At 38.6% G+C, this 25,389-nt stretch overlaps 1 protein-coding gene across 3 annotated transcripts in view; it reads right to left on the reverse strand.

The window, feature by feature from the left end:
* Positions 1 to 25,389, reverse strand: part of LOC137187451 (discs large homolog 1-like protein) — a 118,025-nt gene that overhangs the window by 28,826 nt on the left and 63,810 nt on the right. For all 3 annotated transcript variants that reach the window (XM_067596334.1, XM_067596332.1, XM_067596333.1), the window contains 9 exons: positions 21,830 to 21,883; positions 19,193 to 19,243; positions 16,896 to 17,020; positions 15,902 to 16,071; positions 15,259 to 15,395; positions 14,255 to 14,399; positions 12,694 to 12,826; positions 9,342 to 9,498; positions 7,942 to 8,044 (listed from right to left, as the gene is read on the reverse strand). In XM_067596334.1, coding sequence (XP_067452435.1) covers positions 7,942 to 8,044; positions 9,342 to 9,498; positions 12,694 to 12,826; positions 14,255 to 14,399; positions 15,259 to 15,395; positions 15,902 to 16,071; positions 16,896 to 17,020; positions 19,193 to 19,243; positions 21,830 to 21,883 — 1,075 coding nt within the window. The remainder of the gene's footprint in view (positions 1 to 7,941; positions 8,045 to 9,341; positions 9,499 to 12,693; positions 12,827 to 14,254; positions 14,400 to 15,258; positions 15,396 to 15,901; positions 16,072 to 16,895; positions 17,021 to 19,192; positions 19,244 to 21,829; positions 21,884 to 25,389) is intronic.

Here is a 25,389-nt window from a genome sequence, read left to right on the forward strand (position 1 = left end):
CTGTGTTTCACATGTAATAAAACCTTTTATGCAAAAATGTGACTAATTAAAATGTTGTGTTTGTGTGCAAACCAGCAGGTTGTCTCACAAGCTTCTATAATTACATCAAAAAACACACACACACACACACTTTTATCTCAGTCTCTTTCTCTGGGTGTGAAACTCCACAGTGCCATCACATACATCAAGATCATCAGATATGAAGTTTCACATTATCAGCATCTAACTGTCGCTGTCAACACACATCACCTCAAAGCAGCATTATCATATTATGAGCAAGAGAGAGAGAGAGAGAGAGAGAGAGAGAGAGAAAGGGGGAGAAAACAAGACATAATGGAGACAGAGAGACAGAAATGGGAGAAGAAAGGAAGAGGAGTGGAAACGGAGAAGAAGATAGGGGGGGAGGGGTGGTGACAAAGACTAATGGCTGTGGGGCTCATATTCCCTTCTTCTCTCCTTCCTTCATTTACCTCTCCTCTCCTCTCCTCTCCTCTCCTCTCCTCTCCTCTACTCTACTCTCCTCTCCTCTCCCTAGAGGAGCATTGTTCATCCATTCAGCAGCCAGCAGAGACCTTTTCTGCATTGTGCAGCTTCAGTGTGCAACCCAACAGAAATTCATTGGAGAAGGGGCAGTTCTCATCTTTAGGTTGTGTTCATTGCATCATTATTTCCCTTTCAGATCAAAATTTCTTATATTGAATTTGAGTCCTGTTTACACAAAGGAGTGCCTCCTTAGTGGGTACTGTAGATACTATCTCTTTATTTAGTTTCCTGCTGGAAGGAGCATAGATTTTATCCTGAACCTGTGTCCTATCATATCGTATTTGCTGTAACATTTAGAATTTTTATTGCTTATGTTACATTAAATCTACCCTGTGGAGTTTTTGACCAATTTCATCATGAAGTTTTTTCACTCTGTTCCACTGGTCAACAGTTGGTGTGGTCATGCACAAAGCAGCATAGTAATGTGTCAATATAGGCAGAGAAGGGGCATCCTAGTGGCCTTATGGTTAACGTCCACGGCTCGACTCCAAGCCAGGAGTCCTGCGCTGCATGCCATACCCCTCTCTCCATCCCCATGTTTCCTGTCTCTACACTGTCTGTCAAATAAAGACAAAAAGATTGAAAAAATAATCTTTAAAAATAAATTAAATAAAAAGGAAGGCAGAGAAGAAGATTGCAAGCTTGCACATGTGGATGTGAACAATGCACAATTTAAAATATTCCAAAATATTGTTTTGTTTTGTGGGAAAGGACATGCATTCAACGCATTTGTAAAGTCTCAAGGATGCACATAGTCCATTTTGGTGAGTAACAGTAACTTTGTCTACAAGAAAAATCCACAATCCTTTGGTTCCGAGATTTTAGTTGTATTTTTTCATTATTCCAGACTGAATCTCTTTACTTTTACTGCTGCAAAAAAATGATTTCTCCAAGGGGGAAAGTTTCATTATCTACACTTCCTAGTCATTATGTGTGCTATACTTAGTTTTTAATCATTTGGTGGATGTACATATCAGACTACAAGAGACTAGAGGTATTAAAAGAAGCATGCATTTACAGTTAAACCTAATTGTAAAAGGATGTCCCTCGCATAACTAATCAGTAAAACACAAGTATCCTTTGTATTTCACTTGATTCACTAGCAAGTCTGTTGTATAAGTGTACAAGAATTGATATGAGGCTCTGGCTCTAAAAATAGCTGTGCTAGAAGGAGCTCATCTATAATTGATACAATACAGTACAGTAATCTATATTGGTATTGATTAAATGATCAGATTGCAGAGGAAATGAAAGTACAGAAAAAGAGACCAGAAGAGTAAAAAAAAAATAAAAGAAATAAATGTCTCATAATGTACTGAATTCAAGTTTAAATGTCAAAACTGAAAAAACGTGTTTCATCTCTGGTAGCTAATAAAAGCCTCAGCATGACAGTGACGAGGTGACGCACTGCGAGTCTCTAATCAGTCACCTTCCTGTTACAAGTGACGCCTCAAATCCCCTGCATCACACTTTGTGGGCGGTGAGTCAGACCATTACCACAATAACACTGGGGAGGACAGGAGAGGAGGAGCTGACAGGTGGAAAGGAAAGAGAGGGACCGAGAAGAGGAAGGAAAAGCAATAAAGTAAAGCAGGAGAAAAGAAAGAAAAGCAGGCTACTGTGGGTATTCGACAGATAATATTCCCACAACTTTGCGTGTGAAGGCACTGCGATAGAGTTGCTGTTAATCTTCTACTTAACCAGTGGTGCACGACACACACAAACACACACACACAAAGTGTAATAAGCAGGCTAACAGAAGTGAAGATAATCCTCTCTGCATCACCTCAGTATTACTGCTGACAGAAACCGCCTCTTTGTGTGTCATGTCTAAGTGTATGTGTGTTTGTGTGTGTGTGTGGGTGTGGGTACAGTTTGTGTGTGACTGTGACAGTTGTGTGTAATCCCAGTGACTAATACTGCTGTCAACCTGCAGGCATTACTAGTCCCACATCAGGAAACTTTATGGCACAGGAGCAGATCTCACTGAAAGGTCAATACTGTTAAATATTAGACTTCTAACGCAGCCAGATATTTTATTTTGACCTGCACAATCATACTGGGCACTTGAGAGCTGGGAATTTAAGCATAAACATTTCCTCTACAAGGAGACCTGAACGGCATTGCTTTAAGATCCTCTGTTGGGTTACAGCAGATATTAACACCAGTCTTAAAACTTTTATTTTACAGTTCTTCTGCTTTTTATTCTCTGTCTTTTCTTAATCTCTATCCCTTTTACGATGTGTGCTTTTTATCATTCGATGCAGGGCCCAAAAATTATGGCATAGCCTGGAGGATCTGAGTACATACTTTTAAATCTCTTCTAAAAACATACTTTTATAGATGTGCTTTTATGTGATGTCGTCTTTCATCGTCTTTTATAATTTAATACTCATGGTTTTAATTCCCCCACTGATCTCCATTTCTTTTTTCTTTACCTCATAACGTTGGCATCACTGTATTTTGTTTTAACACTTTAATTTAAAAATGAATTGATTATGCATATGTGCTTTTGCTGTGTGTTTAATTTATAGATGTGCAGATAATGTTAAGCACTTTGTACAAATAAAGATAGTATTATTACCTTCTTCATTTATATATATATTTTAATGTTGTATAAAAGTTTCCCTGTTTTATTTTATGCTTTTTATGTCCCGTCACTGTCATTATTATGATCACTACTATTCGAAGGTAAAGTCACATAAAATGTGCTCTTTGCATTGTGGGTTTACAGCCAGTGTGCAAAACTTTATCTTGCATGTCTTCATTTTTCTTAATGTCTTAACACCATGTTTTCTGTGGCTTTGGTGGCTGCGAAAGAAAGAGGGATTTTCATAAACTGTGTTCTTTCACTGAGGCGAAATTTGTAAAATAACTTAACTTACAGTTTGAGGATTGGATCCATTTTCTCTACTCATACCTCCTTACCAAAGTGCTGCTCATACAGTAATCTGCTTCCAATGCACCACAATGAACTTCAAGTGAAGTTTAGTCAGCACCAAATAATCTTACGAAAAGCCAGCAGTTGGAGGTTTTTGGGAGAAAATCCAGTCGAACAGCCTTGTCTGGCCAAATGCATATGAATTTTGGGACAAACGCATTTTGGAACCACAGGTCTGATGTACAAAGTTGGCTTAAAATAGCCTAAAACGTGACGAGGGACATCTATAGTACTACTACAGCATGGAGACTTTTCACAGACAAACATACTCCATCTGCTGTACTTCATATAAACATAGATCTATATCTGCTGCATCAGCTTAAATCACACACACACACGCACACGCACACTGCTAGGAGTCCAGTTCTATGGCGTGCTGCGCTGTGTTTGGCTGCAGCGGGTACTGTATTTAATATAAATAACAGGGGGAGATCTGCACACACTTTTTCCTCTCCTGGTGGAGGTCATTATGAGTTCTTCTCTTGTTGGCAGGAAGTGTGTATGTGAAACAGAGGGAGCACTGCTGGTCACTGCGGGATAACGGGACAAACACGGACCTCAGATGGACACACACACGCACGTAGTGCTGACCAAAGCCCAGCGTGGACAGAAGGTTTGATGTAGAGTTCATTCAGCAGTCAATAATGAAGTCTGTAGGAGAGTCACGACACTATCATGTGCTATCATGTGAGCAAAATCACAGTCATACACCTGCTTACATGAATATAGAGCGAAAACAACCTAGAACATTAAAACTAAGCTATGAGACAGCCTCACTGAAATCAGCTGGGTCATTGTGATTCCCAGTGAGTGTTGCCAATGTAAGAATTCCAATATAACACCTGCAACAAAGCAGAGACACATCACAGCCAGCTAAACCTGGACAAAGCAAAAGCAACAGACCTCAGAGCCATTTTTATCTTTGGTTAGTATTGAGTATAGAGAGAGGATAGAGATGAAAATCATTTTTTTAACTTTCAAAAGATGTATTACCTATGTGAGTCAAACATATGTTGTGTTACCTGCTCTTATGTTTTACACTAACATGAACTGTGGAGCAGCAGTCAAGTTAGAAATGCATAAAACGCATCATTTTGAGGTCACAGCAGAGTTATGGTCAAGCTGAGCTATGGAACCATAAAATAACCTGATTGCTAATGAAATCTGTTGTCCTTGAGTATCAAACAGGACTGAAGCAGGTTCTTACCTGCTGGAGTCTGGAGGTGGAAAAAATGGTTTTCATACAATGGGTCAAACATTGTGAAAGCAGTCTCCCTTGGCAAGGCCTCAGGCTACATCTGACTAAAGCTGTCTATTGTTTAGAGTTTTTGGCATTTTTAAACACATTGGAAAATAATTTCTATACTGTAACTGTTCTAAAGAGTAGACTTAAGTAATCATTATTAAATACCAGTGGCTAATAATCATATTGTTTGTTCTGTCTGCATGAAGACAATATGGATTGCTATAAATATGTCTGTCCTTAAGAATCATGGGAGAAATTTATGATTCTCATTTTGACCAGAATCTCACAGCCCTATGTTTCTCTACTAAGGCATAAAATGCCCACAAAAATACTTAAAAAATGAAACTTCTTAGTCCATTTCTACGCTGTTGATACATTATCTGGTCTGTTTCCAACAATCCTTCCATAACCAATAAAACGCTAAATACTATTTCCTGTGGAATTATTTTTGGAGCATACTTAACATATGGATCAATAATGGAAAAAGTGATGCAGGAGTAGTTCAAAAGTTATATATATATATATATATGTTTTGACACATTTTTATCCTCAAGGGTTACGTTTTTAGCAGAACATTCCTTTAAGGCCATAGTGCGCTGTCCATGGTGCTAATCCTAATTCATCCCCTGAACAGACAAAAGCAAACTATTATGAAATGCACAGACGTTCTCATTGGTATTTCTAACAAAAGAGTAAGAGTAACAAAAAGGCATGCTGAGTTTCCTCTTCTATTGTTCACTCCCAAGATCAAAGTGTATCACAACTTTTTATGACTTTTTAATGACTCTTAGATATCTGGGTGAGCCTTGAAACAACCAAACTGTTTCCTAGTGATCAGTAGTAAGAGGAATAGTATCATGTTTCTTTACATGATCTGATCAGCCTCATAAAAAATATATATTTTATAGCTACAAAACAATATTTCATGTACTGTATGTGGAAATGATTATAGAAGGGATTCAGTGTCTATCAGTTGCCTGCTACCAGAGCTACATCATCATTGTAATGATAGAAACTATGAGATGTTTTGGAAAACAGCTACCTGACACTGACAATAAAGAGAAACTTACTTTTTTTATTACTGTAAATTAAAGTACCTACTATATCTGTACTGTGTGCTGTGTTTGATTTTGGCTTTAACTCAATCATATTTGTGTGATCTATGCACCTTGAATTTGATATTTTTCTTCTTCTTCTACAGTGTTGATTCAGCCTCCGCACCGTCACGTAGAGAAAAGAAAACCTTCATTTAGGATCTTCACTTTCTTCTGATATTAGAATTCATAATCCATACATCATGGTTTTCAACATGATGTATGGATTAAATCCTCCTGCTACTTCCATAGGCTTCCAAGAAATTTGCATACTGCGGCTGCTGGGGAGCTTCATTATGTCCTGCAAGTGCTTTTCCACAACTTAATGTATTTTGCTCCCCTCCATATGAGTTGGGCTAACATCCGTTTGTCCTGCATAATATTTGATCCGATATCTAGGCTGGGTCCTTCCCCTCATATGCTTTTACTTAAAGACTAATTAACGTAGGTCATTCCTTGGTGGTATTCTGACTCAAGCGCCTTCACTGTTTTCCTCCAAATATACTAGCTCTCCCCATTTCAACTAAAATAAAAGTGCACTAGTGTTTTGGTGACAGCTCCCTATTTTCCCAAACTCTCCACCTGTGCATTTTTTTCAAATTCAAAATCAACTGTATTAGTCATAGAATGCCTGTTGTCTTATCCTGCACTCCAAACCTTCTTATATCATAGTCATCAAGTACATAACTATAGAAATCATATGCCAACAGTTTCCTCAGTGTCAGCATTTATCCATTTTGTTAGAGACTCAGCAATCTTGATGCCTTTAAACAGAAGTTTCTGCCAACTAATGTTTGTCCCCCTTAGCAGTCTGACCTCCTTAACTTCTCTCCACTGGTCTTCAGCACTAAACTCTATCTTGACTGGATAATAACTGAACGTCGGTGTGTCAACGGCCATGTTATAGAATCATAGCAGTGTTGGATTCACCCTTACATACTTAGGTAATGTCAGATGGCTTCTAAAACTAGAGAAGACTTACATATATGGTGCATATTTGCAAGACTACACTAACTGGAACTGAAAATTAATTAAATCAAATCAGAATTCATCAAGGGTTGCAATTTCATTTTTATTTTACGGGTTAGATTTCATTTCTTCTTTATGAGGACATGTGATACTGTATATCATACACTGTTCTAGCCCATAACCACACTGCTCTAGACCACCTCTCTGACTGAATAATACATGACTGATACCATAAAAGAGACACACAACCCACAAATACATTACACACACAACCTCCTGCAGTAAACACATTTCTACAGCAAATGAGGGGCCAGGGGACCTGATATTGTTTAACTGTGCGCACGACTGTGTGCAGGTGTGTGTGTGTGTGTGTGTGTGTGTGTGTGTGTCAGTGTATGTGTTACAGTCAGGTCCCCAACCACAACAGCATCCCATTAGTTGAGCCCATCAGCAGTTATAACTTGGTTTCCTAGGTTACGGCCTTCTCAGTCACTCCCAGTAGACAAACATCCAGGACATTGCTTGTTGGGAAACCTCACTCTGTCTCTCAGTGTGTGTGTTTCTGTTTGTGTGTGTGTGTGTAGTGAATGTCAGAAACTTCTGTACAAAAAAGCATAAATAAATGTGTGTTTCTGCTAACTACTTCTAGCATAGTGAACTACAATATCACGTGATAAAAAGAGTACAAATACCTATAAAATTATTTTAAAAAACAACAAAAAAAAACTTGGTTCATCATGAATCCACCTAAATTGCATGTTTGTTGGTTTTAATATTATTATTTCTCTGCCAACGAATACATGCATTTTGAATACTGTATGTTGTTTTATAAATTTTGGGGCTTTCTTACAGAGCAGAGAACTGTAACTGTAGGCGGCAGCAATACACTCACACAATGTCCACAGTACATTGCCAAAATTAGAACAAGAAGAGGGAGAAGAAGCAGAGGCAGATCTACAACATCATCGTGTATTCCACAACATGTATCTCACTTTCTCTTAATCGATACACCAACTTTTCTACCTAGCCGAGAAGAAAAACCTGAGATACTGCAAATGTCTACTGATTACATTCAGATTTTCTTCTACATTAATCCACACATAAAAACAGGTAGATGGAAATGCATTGCGTCTATCTGCAGTACTCACCCTCTGGTCTGTACTGCGCTACTATGGTCACGGTCTGTCCTGCGTTCTTCAGAGCTGCAGCTGCCTGCTCGTGTGTTGCACTGGACAGGTCCACACCGTTCACCTGCACAAACAGACACACACATTTACACACAATAGTAGAGCCCATGCCTTGGATCAATAATAATAAATGTACAGTGAGATGAGCACGCCATTAAGAACACTATACATCTTACTGGATCGATAACTCACAGGTGACCAGTCATATGTGTGTGCATGTGAAGGCTTGTTTTATGCTTAAAACCATTTGATGTCAGTAGTTGCATACATGAATACATAATTTGCTATGAAACACAGTCACAGTCACTCAGCAGGGGCTGCCATTTCACCTTAATGGAACAGAAAATACAGCTGTAACACACACATCCCATGTCAGCCATTAATGGTGACTATCTGCTGTTGAGCTCCAATGGTGGTAATGTGCAAAGGAAATGATGCCAGTTAAGTGAAAGTTAACTTTAAATTCAGATTGCTGCAGACACTGTGAATGAATGTGAGAAGCATCTGATCAAATTATAAATCAGCTTCAGTAAAACATTTACAGTTCTAAACTAAAAATGCACAAAGTAGAAAATAAAATGACATGACCACTTCCTTGATAAACTGATAACCATAATATACAGTACTAACAGTCAGATTAAAGTCATTAATAACATTAATGGAGACAGTAGTTGTTAAACTCAAGGCCCGCGGGTTGAATCCAGCCCAGCACCTCATTTTACGTGGCCTGCAAGAGCTTGCAAAGAATATAATTTGTGTAACACGTGTTGGTATGTATTTGTATAAATGTGTGGGTATACAGTAAGTCATCTCAGGTGTTCAGGAATTACCAGCTATAATCTGAATTTGATTTTGAGTCTAAAATCTGTGAGAACGTTTATATCATACATATTTAATAGGCAGACTCTGGTTTGGATCTGGACCAGTAACATTTTAATCCAGTCTAGGAACAAAATTTAACTGCAACCTGACCCGCACCGCTTTTGTCACCTCAGCTGTCATCATTCACCTGCCCCTACGCGCCACAGTTAGCAAGGTGCCTGAGGAATGTAGGAGCTGATAAAATAAAATGTCTTATTCAAAACTAGCAGATACAAAAAAGAAAAAAAGAAGTTGACAGTAAAAAACATGACTGGGCTGAGAATACATGATCATTTTGCCTGAGGGAAGTATGAGACCATTGTGCTTGAATTGCACTATATATATATATGCAGAGGCAAGTAGATACATTTATATAGTCTTATATTTACAACCGACCCTTTGAGGGCAACCATAATGTTGATGTGGCCCAGGATGAAATTGAGTTTGACATCCCGGGTGTTATATATATATATCTGAATGTATTAGGTCTTAGATCATACCGAGAGGATGCGGTCTCCCTTGCGCAGTTCCCCACAGAGATCAGCTGGACCTCCTGCCAGAATGAAGGAGATGAAGATTCCCTCTCCATCCTCCCCTCCAACAATGTTGAAACCGAGACCTGTAGACCCTCGCTGAAGCACCACCCGCCTGGGTTCCCTGGTGAACACACACACAGTGTTAGAGTAAAAGGTGATAGATTGTATCCATCTTTTTTTAGCACAAATTAGTGCAAAACCTTCATGTTTGTTCAATTTTGTAGACAACTTAATGATCAATCAGTCAGGACTCAGATAGTAACTGAGTCTAGCTGAAAGCTGAAAATCTAGCTGATGTCTAGTATTAAAACCTGGTAACCACAGTCTAAGAATCAGTGACTAGTGAGCAGTGATAGATGATAAGAGGATGCCAGGATGAGAAATTATATTATTGTTATATATTTTATAACATAACACTAATGAAATATTGCAAATGTATTAGAAGCTACAGTAGTTTTGTATGTACTATAATACTTTGTGATTGTATAAAATCATTATAAAACCCTGTAATGTAGTGATAAATGATACATCTCAATGGGAGGAAAGGGAATTTGACATTAAGATATATCACCATGTTGACCAGCAGATGTCAGTGTTGTACTGTCTTGTTTTGTTGCACTACGACAGTAAGTCTGCCCACCCCGGACATATTTTTGTTTTTTTAAGCAAACACCTCAGCCTCAGTTTATATCTATTTATGGTTAAATTCTTTAATCAACCACCATAACTTAAATTTCTTTAGAAAGCAAAAGAAACAAAAGCAAACTCAGGAAATCAAAGTCAGAACAGACAAGACATGCAAACACCTTTAGGACAGAACACAGGTTCTTCTTGCTATGAGGCAACCACTGTACCATCATGCCACCCTAACTTGAAATGCTTGTGCAGAAAAAATTCCAGAAATCCGGTTGTGAGAGTTAAATTCATGTTAGTGAGTTATTAGGCTATTAAACACAGTACATATATAAATAAACTAAGCAAATACATGCACTGTACATATATACATATGATCTCTATTTTGGGGAATATGTGTTTCATTTTCTTTACTGATTCATCATCCCTCGTTAGCTTCTATGACTGGGATGGTACTGACCTTATTAATCTAATTCTGTATAAATCAGATGTTATAGATCCACGTTAAATACAGTTTCTATGTCAATGTCATAAAATTCTGTCTTTCTACTAACAGTGACATTCATTTAGGTGGGCTGGCGACACAGTTTTTGATGCCACAACAGTACTTGGTCTCATGTTGCCTTTCAAAAAATGATCCCAATGAGTTCCATGCAGTTTGGTAAACAGATATAAATTTGGGAAAAAAAGAGAACTGGTGTCAGTTTTGGTAGATATTCTGTGTTAGAGAGAAAAAGTCAAATTGGTGCAGCCATCGTTCTAGAGCACAATTTAATAGGAGATCATATCTTTCACCTGAAATCACCTACTTAGCAAAAAAGCAGATGTGCACACTCAGTGGACATTTATTAAAACCCATAATCCTCTATTTGCATGACAAACTAATCAGAGAGCGAAAAAAAAAAGAGATGAAAGAGAGAACGAGGGAGAAAAAACAGTCAGAGAAAAGAGAAGGGCAGACGTCAAAATGACCATTCTGCAGTCAGTCCGCAGCTTATCAGATTTATTATAATCAAAGCGCTCTGATTGGCCCAAAGGGTTATGACGGAATGAGTCATATTCTTGTAACCACGGTGACGCCAGTTGAGTGACGAGGGTTGTGATAGGCTGTAATCCCTCCATTAAAATGGATTAAAAACAGTAGAGCAGCACTGAGAGTGTATGTGTGCGTGTGTGTGTACATATGTGACCTGAGTTTACATGCCAGACAAAATTTGCACGGCCATCTGCCTTTTACTGCCAAACACGCACTCACACACACAAATACAGCAGCACAGTGAGCAGAGAAGGACAGAGGTCAGTCAGTGTATTTTGGTCTGTCTATTGGAAAGGCTAGCAGAGTACTGAAATGTCCTCAATATTGCAAACAAAGTGTTTGTGGTTTAAAAAAAAAAACAAGTTATTGCAATGAAAGTGATGGAGATGAATACTGTATGTCAAACAAATTATGATGGTGAACAAAAATACTAAGCCTGTGTAATAATCTGTTTTTATTACATAACAATTGAGTGGCCTTTGACATTTTGAAGAGCATTTTTTGAGATGGTTTTTACTTCTGTCTTATGACACAGATACTCCTACATACACAACAATTTTGATAATCAATTTATTGTTCAAGCAATTTTTCAAGCAGAAATGGAAAAAATGCATGGGTTCCAGCTTCTTGAATCAAATATTTTCTGGTTTTCTTGTATTATATGATCTGAAACTGAATATCTTTGGGTTTTGGACTGTTGGCCAGATAGAACAAAACATCTGAAGACGTCACCTTGGACTCCATGAACATGTGACATGTATTTCTGCATTTGGTTCCACAGACAGGAAGGTTGGAGTTAGTATGGACTGAATGGATGGAGGCTTTAGTATCTCCTTGCATTACTGACATCTGATGTGAATTCCCAGTAAAGTTTCTGCAAGCCTTAAACCTGCAGTGTGGAACTTTTACATATAAATGAACGTCCGTGACATTCAAGTCCTTGCCAAACAAGTTCACACAATGCTAATTAAGCCTAATCACTGTCAGATGAATCTTTCTGTATTTCACAGAATACCGGAGTTTATAATCTGGCGTCGAGTTTGACATTCCCGTGCTGGCCGGATGAATCCATACGGCCGAGCCGCCTGAATTCCAGTTAGCTCTGCTAACCTGAATGGGGATAAAATAATTTAATCGTGTGGCTCTTCTAGACTTTCCAGATGTTCCAGACCAAACGGATTAAATTCTGATAGTGAAACGAGTCATTCGTGGGGGTTGTGTGACGCTCAAAACAATTTTATCCACTGTTTTACAGCCGCGACAGTAGCGACGCGGTAGACTACGGTGGAGGCGATGACATAAGCACGTGTTGACAGTGTTTTTGTAATTACTCTCACTGCCAGAAGGGGGAGACAAAAGTCCCACAGTCCCCAGCTTTAATTTCACCAAAAGCTCCACAAAAGCTGCTATTTTGTGTGACTTTGAGTTATGGTTGGGTGGCCATTACATGATGCTTTCAAATGTTGCAAAGAACTGGGAACATTCAAACATTTGAAAGAAAATTCATTATGCTGCCAAAATAGACATTTTCTGAAAAAAAGGCTCCTCTAGTTTCAGTCACAGAAATAACTTTTTCAGACACTCGTGCCTGATAAAAGACCCTGAGTGTGTGTGTGTATGTGTGTGTGTGTGTGTGTAAGGTCTCACCTGGGGACATCCTCGTCTCCGGTCATGGCCCTGGGCAGAGGTGAGTATCTGGGTGTGGTCAATGGGGCGGGGCTTACAGACTGGCTGCCGCTCATGTAGGGGCTTATATGGTTGTCCTGGTGTGGGGAGTAGGCTGGAATAACACACACAATCATTTTCTCTTTTTATCAAACTGTCACACATACACATTATTTCACAGATGATTCCTGTACGCTCATGTACATTTATGAACGTACACTTTGAAACACTGTCCTACCGCAACTGCCTCTGATTACACAGAAGGTTTCTACTCTGAAATGTATTTTCTGGTTGGTCGATTGTCACACAATAAATCACAGCTCATACTGTCAGTCAATCAATAACTGTTGATGTACTGTATATAATTTGTGTATTGGATGAGATATGTGCTGTTTGGTAATGTGTTAGATTAAGAGCGGTGATAAATGACGTGTTGTTTTGATAATATGCTGATTTGGAGATGTGACAGGTGGCTGTAACCCAGTGGACCAAATTTACCCAGTCTGATTATCAGACCGTTATATAACAAAGTTTAAAACTGTCTGGGTGATGTGATCATTGTAGAATATCCTTAAAACATTGACATATAAAAAAAACACTAGAAGTATTTGCTTTTTATCAAAATGAACAATGCATGTGTTTAAGATATTGCTGCAACCTCCTCAAGTTCACAGCATCCTCTGTTCAATTAATTCATTCTTCTTCTGTTATATTAGGGTTATAAACAACCCTATACACAATAAAACGGACTTGACTTTCATGTTTATAGTGCCAACCCCTAGTAGATATTTGATGTCTAATGTGGAGCGATAAAATTTTATTGGTCTATCCCATGTGAACAAAAAGCAGTCCCCTGTAGTATCAAAGCTGTTGTGGAAATACTTGGCAAGGTCTTTCACTTCACTGACAGTAAAACCATGCCATTATGACAGAGTTTTCACAACAGGGGATATGTTGAAAATTCAAAATACACCTTTAAACTTCACTAATAGGCTGATGACTTGTTTCTGTATTTTTCTGACTGCATTTGGGGTAAGTGTTATGTCCTCTCCATTACCACTGACAGCAACACAGTCATTTGAAATCAGAGCTAATTTCGAAAAAGCTACTGCACATGTTGCCTTGATTGCTTGCTTGTATTGATGGTGATCTGGGAATTCAAGCTTACTGTGGTGTTACAGTTCTAATAAGAGTCTCTACTAAAAGCCTAATGGTGCATGTGAGCTTTCTTATAAACCCACCCTAAGCGTAACTCCACCAGCAGCTTTGCTCCTTGCTGTTCTTTATAGTTAGACACCATCTGGCTCTAAAATGCTTCATCCTCTTGCACTGATGTGTGCTACATTCACCAGAGCACTGTTTCCCTGCAAGTTGTTTCTAATGTTGTGAAGAAAAAGCGAGAGCCTACACAGTCTGGATGATGCTGGATAGCGCAAACCCATGTTATGTAATGGACCATGACTGAGATCATACTGTTCTCTATGAGGAAAAAGTAAAAAAGTATTATACTAAGAGCTCTCTAGTGTGTAAAGTATGTACTCACAATTAGTAACGTCGGGTGGAGGGAAGTTGTCATTGATAAAAAGAGAAGTGTGTTTGGCCACACGCAGGTACACAACGTCAGGAGTTGACTTCAGGGCAGCCACTGCCTCCTCGTGTGTTACCTCCTCCAAACAGGAGGCATTCACCTAGACACACATGAAGACACACACTGTAATAAACACCAGATTAAATGTAGACAACATTAATGTCCTCTGTAAAACAACACCAGACTGCAGCACCAACCTTCGGTACAACAGACCATGTGGATGCTATCATGTGGTTTTGTGGTTGTGTCCATTGTCTGTTCCTGTATCCTAAAATCTATTGTTGGAACATAATTTAATGGAGAAGAGGATGTGATCATGTTGTTTGTATCATTGAGCTGAATGAGCCTGTAGATGTGTTCAGTCACCTTTAACAGACTGGGATATAAAGCAGAAGAGGAGCCTCCTAATACATTTATATCCTTTTACACTGTCCTTCTCTAACACTCCTCGTTCCTTCTTAGTATATAATATACCCTGTAGGAGAAGGTACCATGTTAGAATCTAATAAAGGGGGTACCAGGGATGACAAGCCTTGGTTTTGCTCAGCTCTCAGTTTAAAATATAAATACTGACAAGTCATCCTAAATGTGGTATAATTACACTTCTGATTTTATTGAGGGCAATTCATGTCATATTCGGGGTTACTATGACAAAATATCTATGATAAGTTCAATAAAATCAATTCATAGCTTGCAGGACGAAAATACTATTCATTACATTTTAGGGGATATTAAAGCTGAATTCATTCATCCATCTGAGAACAGTTCAAGCAATCCCCCTTAGATTAGAAAACAAATTGTGTTGTGTGAACCACTGAACTCAGCTGTCTTTAATCTAGACTGCAATCTGCACCCTTTACTGAATACAATGAGACTCTGTAATTATTGGCATGACAACACATTACTGAAGTGAAGCGAAGAAAACGTAGAAAAAGAGGGATAAAAATAGAATAGCTTACAGCTACGAGTTTGTCGCCTATCTGTAGCCGTCCGTCTTTGTGTGCAGCCCCTCCCTCGATGATTTTAGTCACGTAGATACTGTTGTCGCCCGGGACGTGTTGGTTTCCAACTCCACCTGCTATACTGAATCCTAAACCTAAAGAGAAAACATTAACAGGTTTTAATTTGAGGGTTAGAATTAGCAATTACCTGAAGAAGCTCTTAATGTTGGGTATTTTTATATGCTTCACTGCTATATTTGACCCCCATTTCGACCAGTTGTGACAGTTATTTTTTTTACTTGACACAGAACAAATACAGGGTAATAAACAAAAGCTAAATCCAAGTAGGTAAACCATACCTTGGTTTATTCTTTTCTCTCTCCTGCTCTATCATATTACTGTTCTTTGCTGCTTAAACATGCTAACTTCTCTAAAGAAATCAGAACATTGTGCCTCATCTTACTCTCTCACTTTAGGGCACCTGTTGATGTTCTTTGTCTCCTTATGGTCCAGTTCAGTAAGTAGTAGGACAGCAGAAGCATGTGAACTTTAACCTCATAGTCATTGTTTGATTTCTAGTCCAGTGTTTTGGACCAAACTACAACAATATATCCATGTAACTACTCTGTATGTTGTGTTTACATTTGTTGTATTTTCTCACCTTTCGGCCCTTTCACCAGCTTGATATCCATGATTCTCTCCGTGAGACTCCTCCTTCGTCGTATACACAGTCTGACCAGACCTCCTGCCTCCTTCAGCGCCTCCACAGCCCCGCTGTGGGTCACCTCCCTGACGTCTGTCTCATTTACCCGGACTATGCAGTCATTCACCCTGCGAAGCAAAGTCCCACATGTCATTTGAAATGCATGAGGAGACAAACGGTGAAGACAAATGCTGCACATCACCTCCTCAACACAGATACTAGTCTTTCACTCTGACACGACATGTCTAGATGAGACATTTATCTGTTATAGAGAGAGCTAAGTGTAAGTGAGCTGCTGAAAGAGTTTTTTGAGTGGTTCTGCTTTCTGTTTTAATTTGAAGTAACTCTACATGTAAACTGTTTTTCAGCATCACCCAACAGTATGTTTTTCATGTGTCCTATTGAAATAAATGTGGTTCAGTCAATTCTATGGTATAGTGTGGTGAAACAAAAAACTATTTATTATTACAGTTAGACACACTCTTCTTTCAGCAAATGAGATGTTACTTGTCAAAATGAACGTATCTAGTCTACAACAGTAGCTATAAGCTACACAAATCAGCTTCAATAAGTCAAGGTTTAAATACTCCTTCTTTAACCTTCCAGCAAAAAAAAAAAAAAGTTAAAGTTAGTTGAAAGAAAGACTTTTATTTAATGTGTGTATTAACATGTACTAAGTATTAATCACATTGTCAGGACACAGATCTGCTCACACAGTGGGGATTCATAAACAGCTGCTCCCCTCAACGTTAGTCATTTATTTTATGGTTGAGACTGTTATTTTTGGTTGAAGATGGAATTATAGTTGGGTGAGGTTTAGGACTGAAGCCTATAGTAGTTTCCAGTGATCGTAAACCTCCATGAAGAAATAATGGAACTCAATACGATGTCATTAGTCACGAAAACAATTGTGTGTGTGTGTGCGTGTGTGCGTGTGTGTGTGTGTGTGTACCTGAGTCGTCCATTCTGGGCTGCGGCCCCTCCGGGTATAATCTTGGTGATGAAGATAGAGGGGTCTTCTCCGATGTGGGGGTTATCAGTCCCTCCTGCGATACTGAACCCCAGGCCTGAGTTACCCTGCACATACGCACAGAAAGACAATGTGTTTTAATAGGGAAAATAAACATTATCTAAAAATCCACACTGGTTTTAAAATATCTCTGTGACATGAGAAGCTCGAACTAAATACAGTTACTGTGAACAATGTGACCATGATGTTAGACTGATTTTTATCACACCGAGTTGAACTATACTGATATTTATGATGCTTTTTAGTAGTAAATAAACTGATCATAGTTAGATAAGAAGCTGATAACCACACAGGGAGTATAAATTCCTGTTGCTAAAATCTAGCACCATATCAACACATTACCACATAAAATCCAATATAATACTGTACTTCTACAAATCTCACTCATCAGCAAGATGAATATAATAGTGCATCCTCTCCAGATGTCATTCATTAAAAAACTACATCTAATATAAATGTTCTCCGATGTCGATTACTACCAAACTAATCTAATATCTCCCCAGCTGTCCCTTCTTCTCATTTATCACCTGAACAAACTACATGTACAGTAATACATGTAGTAGATTCTGCTTATTACCAAATGATACCTAACAGATCACCTCTGTAAATCGAACACATTACCTGATGACATACATTTCTGTATATATTTCTCTCACTCTCTCTCGGTCTGTCACTGAGTATAAAGCTAGTGTAATGTCTATGCCTCTTTAAAGCAGAGCCAGTCAAGCAGACAGAACCAGGTCACAGGAGAATAGAGTGAGAGAGAGATAGAGAGAGATAGACAGAGAGAGACGGAGAGAGAGCCTCAGGGTGAGAGAAAAGGGAATATAATGAGAGGAGGAGGGAGGTGGATGGGAAGGGGGGGGGGGGGAATCAGGGAAAGAAAGTAGGGAAGGATGGATGAGGAATAGAGAGGATGGGAAAATATGGTCAGCAGAGTTGGACTAGTGGTGGGACTGAGTAAAGACAGAGCAGAACGGTGAGATGGAGGGAGGGGAGAAAGATAACTGAAGACTCAGAGAGGTGACAGATGGAAGTTTTATCTTTTTCATAAATGTGTGTAATGTACACTTTGGATTCAAAGGACTTTATTTGTTTTGTAGTGATAGGGCATGTAGTGTCTTTTTCTTCCTCTCCTATGATTTTTTTTTAGAATTAGTGAACATAGGAATATTAGAAAATGTGTGACTTTTTAAGGCATACAAAAATAACCTCCCCGTGAAGTAAAGCTAACTTATTACGAGTGAGAGGCAGACATAAATAAAATGGTGTGCAAACTACTGTGTAACCTCCAGTCTCTCATCTTAGTACTATATTAAAAACACACTAATATAATAGTTTTATTAGTAGTAGTTTTTTATTCCCATAAAACACTCCACTGGTTACTTTAGTGTCACATTAATTGTGATTATTTGTGCCTCAGTTTACCTCTAAAATGTTTGACAGCCTGAAATGGTAAAAAAAAACTCTGGTTAGGAAAAGCTGAGCAAAAAATAAACCATGTTCACTGGATTTAACCTTAATTAAATTATTTCATAAGTATCTTTAAATGATTTCTTAATGTTTAAATGAGGAATACTTATTTACACTTACAATTCTGTCAGTGAACTGTTGCTTTCTTTTGTACTGTAGTGAGAACTACCAACAAGCTACTGTTGATGATCTATTTTAATTGACATAAAGCATGAACAAAGTAACATCATGCTTTGCAAGCTGGCACATTCTCTAAGTACTGAAAAGGCTGATTAAAATACATAGTTTAATCTACCACATTTAGCATTGTTTATACTTGCCAAAAATGATCTCGAGCTCTTGTTATAGTTGGACTGTCTTCATAATAATATCCTCTGTCAACCAACGCTTTTGTCTGCTCAGAATTTAAAAAGTGTAAAATCTGGAGGGCTTCAGGATGTCAATATCCAAATGGCCTGTTTGAAAAAGAAGTGAGCAATAGCGACCTTAACCCGTCTGAATTCCTCAGAAAAAATATATTCAGCCTTTTCACACCTTCTCAGCAATCGTTTGCTTGTTTTAGTCAGAAGCACAGAGGCACAAACACAGTTTCCTGCTTCCGACAGCACAATGTTTTTAGCATAATTATAGAGGAGAGTTAAGAGGAGGAGAGAGGTCAGTGTGATTAGATGGAGGTACTGTCACCGAGTGTCGATGTGACTGTGTACATTTACGGTATGTAGAATATTATGTTGATGGTTTTTTACCCGCTCCAGCGTGATTTCTTCATATTCAAAGTCTGCTTCTGTTCCATTGACCTGTTAGAGAGAGAAGGAAGAAGAAAAGGGAAATGTGTAAATAAAGAGTAAACCTTGGTTATGAAAATGTAGTGAGGAAAGCTGTTCTCCTATGTCATATTAAATCTTGTTATCTGAATCATTTGTAAGATGTGTTTTGTTTTGTGTCATGTCACTTGCTGTTGGCAGGTACACCACCCTCCTATCAAACCTTTTTGTTTATTACAGCTTTATCACATTTCTCACTGGTTCTACACTACATGCTGGATTTTTTACTTTGCAAATCATTTTTAATTTAATTTTGAACATAATATGAAATGTTGAGTGTTCTCTCTGAAACATATAAACAGCACACCATAAATGAAGGAAACCACATAGAACCACATCAACAAAAAAGCAATGAAAAAGCCGCCTAGACAGGAAGATAAATCACATATTGATTCCATTTCAGTTCAAGTCTACTTTCCAATTTCAAAACAATACAAAGAACAGTGAGCTAATTGCATTAAAAGATGACTTCATTCACTTATTAGGTAATACAATCTGCAACTTGCCTCAGAATGATAGAAAAGTGAATTTAGATTTTTTTTAGTTTGATCATTTATGAATGACGCATGAATCTCAGAGATTAAACCGGTAATGCGTATTTACCGATGATGTAGCTCTGATGTCATATTTAAGAACATCCCTGATGAATTGGCTGTGAGTGAATATATTAACGTCTACATTTTCTGACTAAATGAACAGCACACAGAATTAAATCTGATCTGAGCAGACTATTATGTATTTTGTGTTTTACTCGGTTTATACTGGGAGATGAGTGTCTTGCTCCTGCAGGCAGGCACACACACACACACACACACACATATACACACACAAACGCAGTGGTCGAGTGGCATCCCAATGGCCCATGTAATCCCTTTGGCTGTAATCTGTGTCTCTGTGCAGTCAGATTAGTTTAGATTTTGAATTTCTGTCATTTCAAACAGAGGGCACAATCTTCCATCAGCCACTGTGTACAGTATGTCTACTATTACCTACCACACACACACATTCATTTACTATCAATATAAAATACCAGATTATTCTGAATTACAAAGAGAATATTTTACTGTTATTGCAAAAGTTGGGAGTTCTGATCTCTGTAACGTTTCTTTGTAATATTTCTTGTTTAACAAAGTCCACTTATTTAAATAAAGCAAGAAAAAAATTCACCTATTTCTGCTTGGCACAATAGGAAGAAACTGCCTATAGGTTACTATTTAAAAAAACAGCTGACATACGACCTTTGCCTCATTTTGAGCCACAGACACCCTATATTGGCTTTCGTATTTCTGTATTTTCTGCGTGTATTAATCACATATCTCTGTAAGAGAGAGAATAACAGTCACCGATAATATCGATGAAATATTAAATGAAAATATTTTTCTGCCTGTGTTTTATTCTGGGCTGTTCAGCGGGGAGTAATTCCATAGTAATTACATAATAAACTTATCTAACAACAACAGACACTGGTTCTCTATGGCAGCTGGCTACCAGTAAAATGACATCTGGATCCATCTAATTCTAGACTGAGCATTCTCTCTGAAACCAGGACGCTACTATCATTATTATCCATGTTTAAGGGGGGAATTAATGTAAATTATGGCATATTTAGTAGAAGCTGCAGAAGCCTGTAGAAGTACAATAAAGCTTAATATTAACTTTTTGCAGCTGCAGTTATACAAAGAGGAGAAGTTGTTGTAAATACTACTAGAATTTTATATAAAAGCTCAGTGAGCTATATATTGATTATGCTGTAAAAAAAAAGCTCTTTAATCTTACAAAAAAAACCTTTCCATGCCTCACATAAGTAGACACCTTATAGATTTGCCCCCGTTAAAATGTCAGCGGCAGCTCTGAGGGCTGATTTATCCTTCTGTGTCGAGGTGTTGCATAAACGTCGTAGGTATGAAGAGGGTCATGTCCTCGCTGACATCTTCAAAAATGTAACTACACATCAGAGACCACAAGACCTGTGATTGGTCTGCTTGGGCTGGTTTGATTTCTCCAACATATTTCCAGTGATGTTAGTGTTTGTTAAAGAAAGGCAAAGTAATGTCTCCATTTAAGTAATGTTGGAAAACTTCGATTTTGTGATCCGGAAAAACTATTTCTATCTATAAACCTTCTCCTCACCCTATCCCAAAGTGAATATGATACTTTAAATACACACTTCACAAACACTCAATCAGTAGACGTCTCTGCTGAACTATAAATTGATTCCCACACCAGAGGCATCCGCATCGTAACCACCACAACACCTCAACACAGAAGCTTAGGTCAACCTTAAATAGCCATTTAAGGTCATGTGTTCAATTTGGAATTGCTACATAAGAAAATTTATGTTCTGCACATATACTACGATCATATGGCCAAATCCAGCCACCGAAGGTCACAACTTCAGACACAGTCACTGATACAGTATAGTAGTTTAATATTTATCTTGATATTATGTGATTTAACCTTATTTGCCTTTAGTCAGGAAAGTCTTCAACAAATAGCAATTGACCTTTCAGAGGTTACAGTATCAACAGGTTGCAGGGTTGTATTTGAACGTGTACTCACATATGGGGGTGTGTCGACGCTGTCGGTGTTGACCACCACTGGAGGGGGGTTGGCCTGTAAGGAGAGAACAGCAGAGTTATTAAGCACTTTTCATTTCAACAATATTACGATTTAAACAGAAAGACAGACTGTGAAACTTGAACACCACGCAAACACACAAACAGAGAGAGAGCCCTGACAATGACTTACTCGTCTCATGTTTTGGTACAGCATGTCGAGTACATCTGCTACAGATTACCACCATGGAGCGACTGCATACACCGCATGACATACTGCACAACCCTTATATTGGACAATACTAATGTACTACACTGCAAACCACATTTTATGAAGCTCTGCTACTGCTCCGTAAAGTACACTCAACGATATAACAATTAACGGTCTAAATTATATTCTTATATCTTTGTTGTACACTCATATTCTTTATACCTTTAGTTTTATGACACTACACTGTATTTTATTAGACTGTTCTGTATTACATGCATGTTCTGCCCTAAAATGAAAACAAAATCCAGCAGCTACAGTCTTATATCTTCACACACGAATGTCTTTCCTTCCTCTTCCTCCCTGTGTTCAGTCTACTCTTTCTCCCTGGTCTCCGGTCCAGGCCTGGACAGATCAGATAATAGACATTATCTCTCCTATTCTTATTCTTCTTGCTAAATATTTGCTTTCTATGCAATCACAGATGTGTTTTTCTCCTCGTATTTGCAAGGGGAGCATCAACCGCCATCCCTACACCTCCCCTATCTATCTCATCTCACTTTCTCCACAGAAAGTATTTCGTGTTCTCCAGTCCGCCGTCAGCAGCTCTAGTCTTCTCCCACAAACCAGCCATGAGCGAGCCAGTACATGAAGGACAGTTGGAGGCTCCGCATTTGCTCTTGCAGCTGAAAAAAAAAGTTAACCAACCAACCAGCTAACCAAGCATCAAACGAGCTAGCAAACCAAATGGACAGTCCACGCAGGCATCACAGCATCAATGTGCAACAGAGCAGCAACAGCATCTATCCCTCTACACTAATCTCTACCTCCCTCATCCCTCCTTTATCTTCTCTCTCTCTCTCTCTCTCTCTCAAACACACACACACACTCTCTCTCTCTCCACCACATGTCCAGCTGTCTGTCAGTCAAGCTGAATGGATGCTTGATCCCACACGGGAACAGAAAGAGAGAGAGGAAGAGAGAGAGAGAGAGAGAGAGAGAGAGAGGATCAGAGGGATTAAAGGTATGGTGGGAGGAGTCAAATCCGTCTGCTCAACAACAGCAATGAGCAGAGCGTGCAGACAGATGCACACAAACCTCCAAAAGCACACACACACAAGTAAAAAAAAAAAAAAAAGGGGGGGGGGGGGGCAAAAATGAATGGTGTGAGAACAGAAGTGAAGGGAGGTTGAGTAAGAGAGGGAGGGAGAGATTTGGTGGTATAATGAAAATAAAAAAAAATGCTCTCACAGCACAGTTCATGGATATTGAGGAGACAGTAAAGACATGCTGACAGTTGCAGCTGTCAGGATCCGTGTGTGTGTGTGTGTGTGTGTGTTTATGTGAATGAAGTATAGACAGAGGGAGAAGATAATCACTGTATAATAATGTTGTATATGAGGCAAATATCACAATTATTCTGGGGCCAGCTGACTCCACTGCCATTAAGCTGTTCAACACCTCAAGCTGTGAGGGCTTTTAAATATTACAGAATGACGCTGCAGATGATTTCCTAATAGGTAAACGGTAAATGGACTGCATTTATGTAGCGCCTTTCTAGTCTTATCGACCACTCAAAGCACTTTACAACACGTGCCAACATTCACCCACACACACACATTCATACACTGACGGCAGAGGCTGTCATGCAAGGTGCCAACCTGCTCATCAGGAACGATACGTCACTTCTTATTCAAAGCGCCTCACGATGTTTCTATGCTTACGCATTCACACTCACACACCGCTGGAACAGCCATCAGGAGCAATTTGGGCTTTAGTATCTTTGCCCAAGAACACTTCTACATGTGGACTGGAGGAGCCAGGGATCGAACCACCGACCTTCTGATTAGTGGATGACCCGCTTCACCTCCTGAGCCACAGTCACCCCTATAGGCACATTTATAATAAATATAATAATAATTAACTTTATTTATATAGCACTTCTCTTGACAAAGTTACAAAATGCTTTATAGAGAAATAAATAAAAACAAAAGGTCACGTATGGACCAATTAATACCATCAGCTAGGGCCTCCAGATGAATCTGAGAGAAATCATAAGATTGTTAATCAGATTTTTTAAAAAACTTCATATTCAGATACATATATCTGTAACAAAAATCTTTAATTTTACATTTTTCACACTTGTGGATACTTTCACCAGGCCAAATCCTTTACAGTTCCCCTGCATTCAAAAATATGTTTTTTCTTCTCGTTCCTTCAGTTGGATGTTTGAGTTTCACTGTGCAGATTTTGACACTAGAGGACTATTTTCACATTTATCTGTTAAAAGTTTCTCTGTGCTCACTTCAAACAGTTGTAGGTGTGTACCTACAAGCACAATTTATGTCTTCACAATTAGTTTGGAAGCCAAGTATGATTCAATATGCAACTTACACAAGATGTGGAAACTTGAAGCCTCAAATGCACAAACACTGAAAATAGACTTTTCAGTGAAAACACAGCATATTGATAAAATAATAATATCAATAGAATGAGGCATTTTTTTCTGAAAAAAGAACATATCAGACACAAATTATTTTTCATTTCATTTTATATCTTATAACATGTCTGGAGGGGAAACTATCTCTTTGGCTGAACCGCTCACAACTGCAGTTCACACAAAGGCGATCACCTGTGATCAGAGTCAGAAGTAAACATGTTTTATGTTTAAGGGGTCACGAGCCAAAAAGTTTGGGAATCACTGATCTAAACTGTGTTTTTCTCTGGAAGTATTTTGATGAGCTATATGACTTATGAAGTATTTAGTCGACATAAATTTGGTTGGGAAGGTGAACAACATTAGGTGTACAGACTGCCAAACACATTGCATTTATTGTATGATTCTCTACCCTCTGAGACTTTTTCCTTTCTCGTAGAACACTTAAGGTACCCAGATTTTTTTTCCTTTGGTTTTTTCTAAATAATTAAAGATATTGACCGATTCATCTCAGCTGAAGCCTTCTCACCTTCTGCTGACTTTACCCAAACAACTACCTGCCTGAATTTATCTGTCATTACCTCACACTTACCAGTGTTACATGTCCTTGTCTAAACTTTACCTAACTCCATCACCATTGCAACAGCAGCATTACAAAGTACACAACTTCTGGGTATGTGTCTTTGTTTATGTGTGTGTGTGTCATTGACAGAGCAACAAATCCAGTCGGTCAGTCTGCTTGTGAGTCCATTGACACGCTATGTCAGACTGCACGCTTATGTAACATCAATATGTGTGTGTGCATGGGGTTTGTGTTACATGGAAAGGCCAAAAGAACAAACGTGCAAATATAAACAAACAAGCGCTCACACACAAATACAAAAACACACACAAGGTCCATATCCAGACAGTGTTTTGT

The sequence above is a fragment of the Thunnus thynnus genome, chromosome 8 (assembly GCF_963924715.1).
Source record: "Thunnus thynnus chromosome 8, fThuThy2.1, whole genome shotgun sequence".
In the NCBI taxonomy this organism is placed as follows: Eukaryota; Metazoa; Chordata; class Actinopteri; order Scombriformes; family Scombridae; genus Thunnus; species Thunnus thynnus.